The sequence below is a fragment of the Haliaeetus leucocephalus genome, unplaced genomic scaffold (genome assembly GCF_000737465.1).
Source record: "Haliaeetus leucocephalus isolate CR32 unplaced genomic scaffold, Haliaeetus_leucocephalus-4.0 Scaffold257, whole genome shotgun sequence".
Classification (NCBI taxonomy): Eukaryota; Metazoa; Chordata; class Aves; order Accipitriformes; family Accipitridae; genus Haliaeetus; species Haliaeetus leucocephalus.
The window spans coordinates 32,194-33,022 of NW_010972693.1; the positions used below are offsets into that span (position 1 = coordinate 32,194).

Here is an 829-nt window from a genome sequence, read left to right on the forward strand (position 1 = left end):
CCCATGCCATGGGGACGCAGAGCCCTCCCAGTACTCCCAGTGCTCCCAGTACCTGGGGGACGCCCAGCCAGTCATCAGCCTGCTGCATGGCCTCCCGGGCATTCTCCACCGGCTGGTTGGGGTCCCAGCTCTCCCAGTCCGGACACAGGCCTGGCACACGGGGGTGGTGGGGAGTTGTGTGTCAGATGGGCACCCCCGGGGGCGGGGGGCTCAGCACCCCCACCCCTCCTAGGGGGTCAGCAACCCCCATCCCACCCCCATTCCCTTTTGCTCCCAGAGCCTCCCAGCCCTCTCCAGTGCCCCCCAGCATCTCCCCCAGTGCCCCCCCCAGCATCCCATGCCCGCACAGCCCCGGGGGTGGCTGTCCCCCATTAGCCCTGTGTTTCCCCCCCCAGCGCCCCTTGAGCCAGCACAGACTGGGGGTGCAGTTGCCCCCCGTGCCCCCCCAGGCCCACTAACCGGGGGTGCAATTGCCCCCCATAGCCCATGCCCACTACCTGGGGGTGCAATTCCCCCCACCCAGGACCCCCCCCTCACCGGGGGCACAGTTGTCGACCAGAGCGCCCAGGGCTTTGCCGTCCTGCCAGTCCCGGTGGAAGTTGGTGATGGGCAACTGGGGCACCTTGTTCTGGATCCAGCCCAGCAGGCGCTGCTTGGGGGTCTGCCGGCGGGCGTCTTCCTCCTCCTCATCCTCCCACATGGGCATGGAGATGGAGTAGTGCAGGATCAGCGTCCAGATCAGCCCCAGGATCAGCTTCAGGTTCCCGTCCACGATGGCCTTGCTGTCTGTGGTTACACCGGCACCTCAGCCGCACCGCCACGCGGTGTG

General features: G+C 68.2%; 1 protein-coding gene across 1 annotated transcript in view; it reads right to left on the reverse strand.

Moving 5' to 3' along the window:
- Positions 1-829, reverse strand: part of LOC104832551 (filamin-C-like) — a 32,507-nt gene that overhangs the window by 29,979 nt on the left and 1,699 nt on the right. Inside the window, exons 2-3 of the mRNA XM_010568793.1 lie at positions 538-786; positions 1-150 (exon numbers count right to left, since the gene is read on the reverse strand). The exon at positions 1-150 is cut by the window's left edge and continues 36 nt beyond it. Coding sequence (XP_010567095.1) covers positions 1-150; positions 538-786 — 399 coding nt within the window. The remainder of the gene's footprint in view (positions 151-537; positions 787-829) is intronic.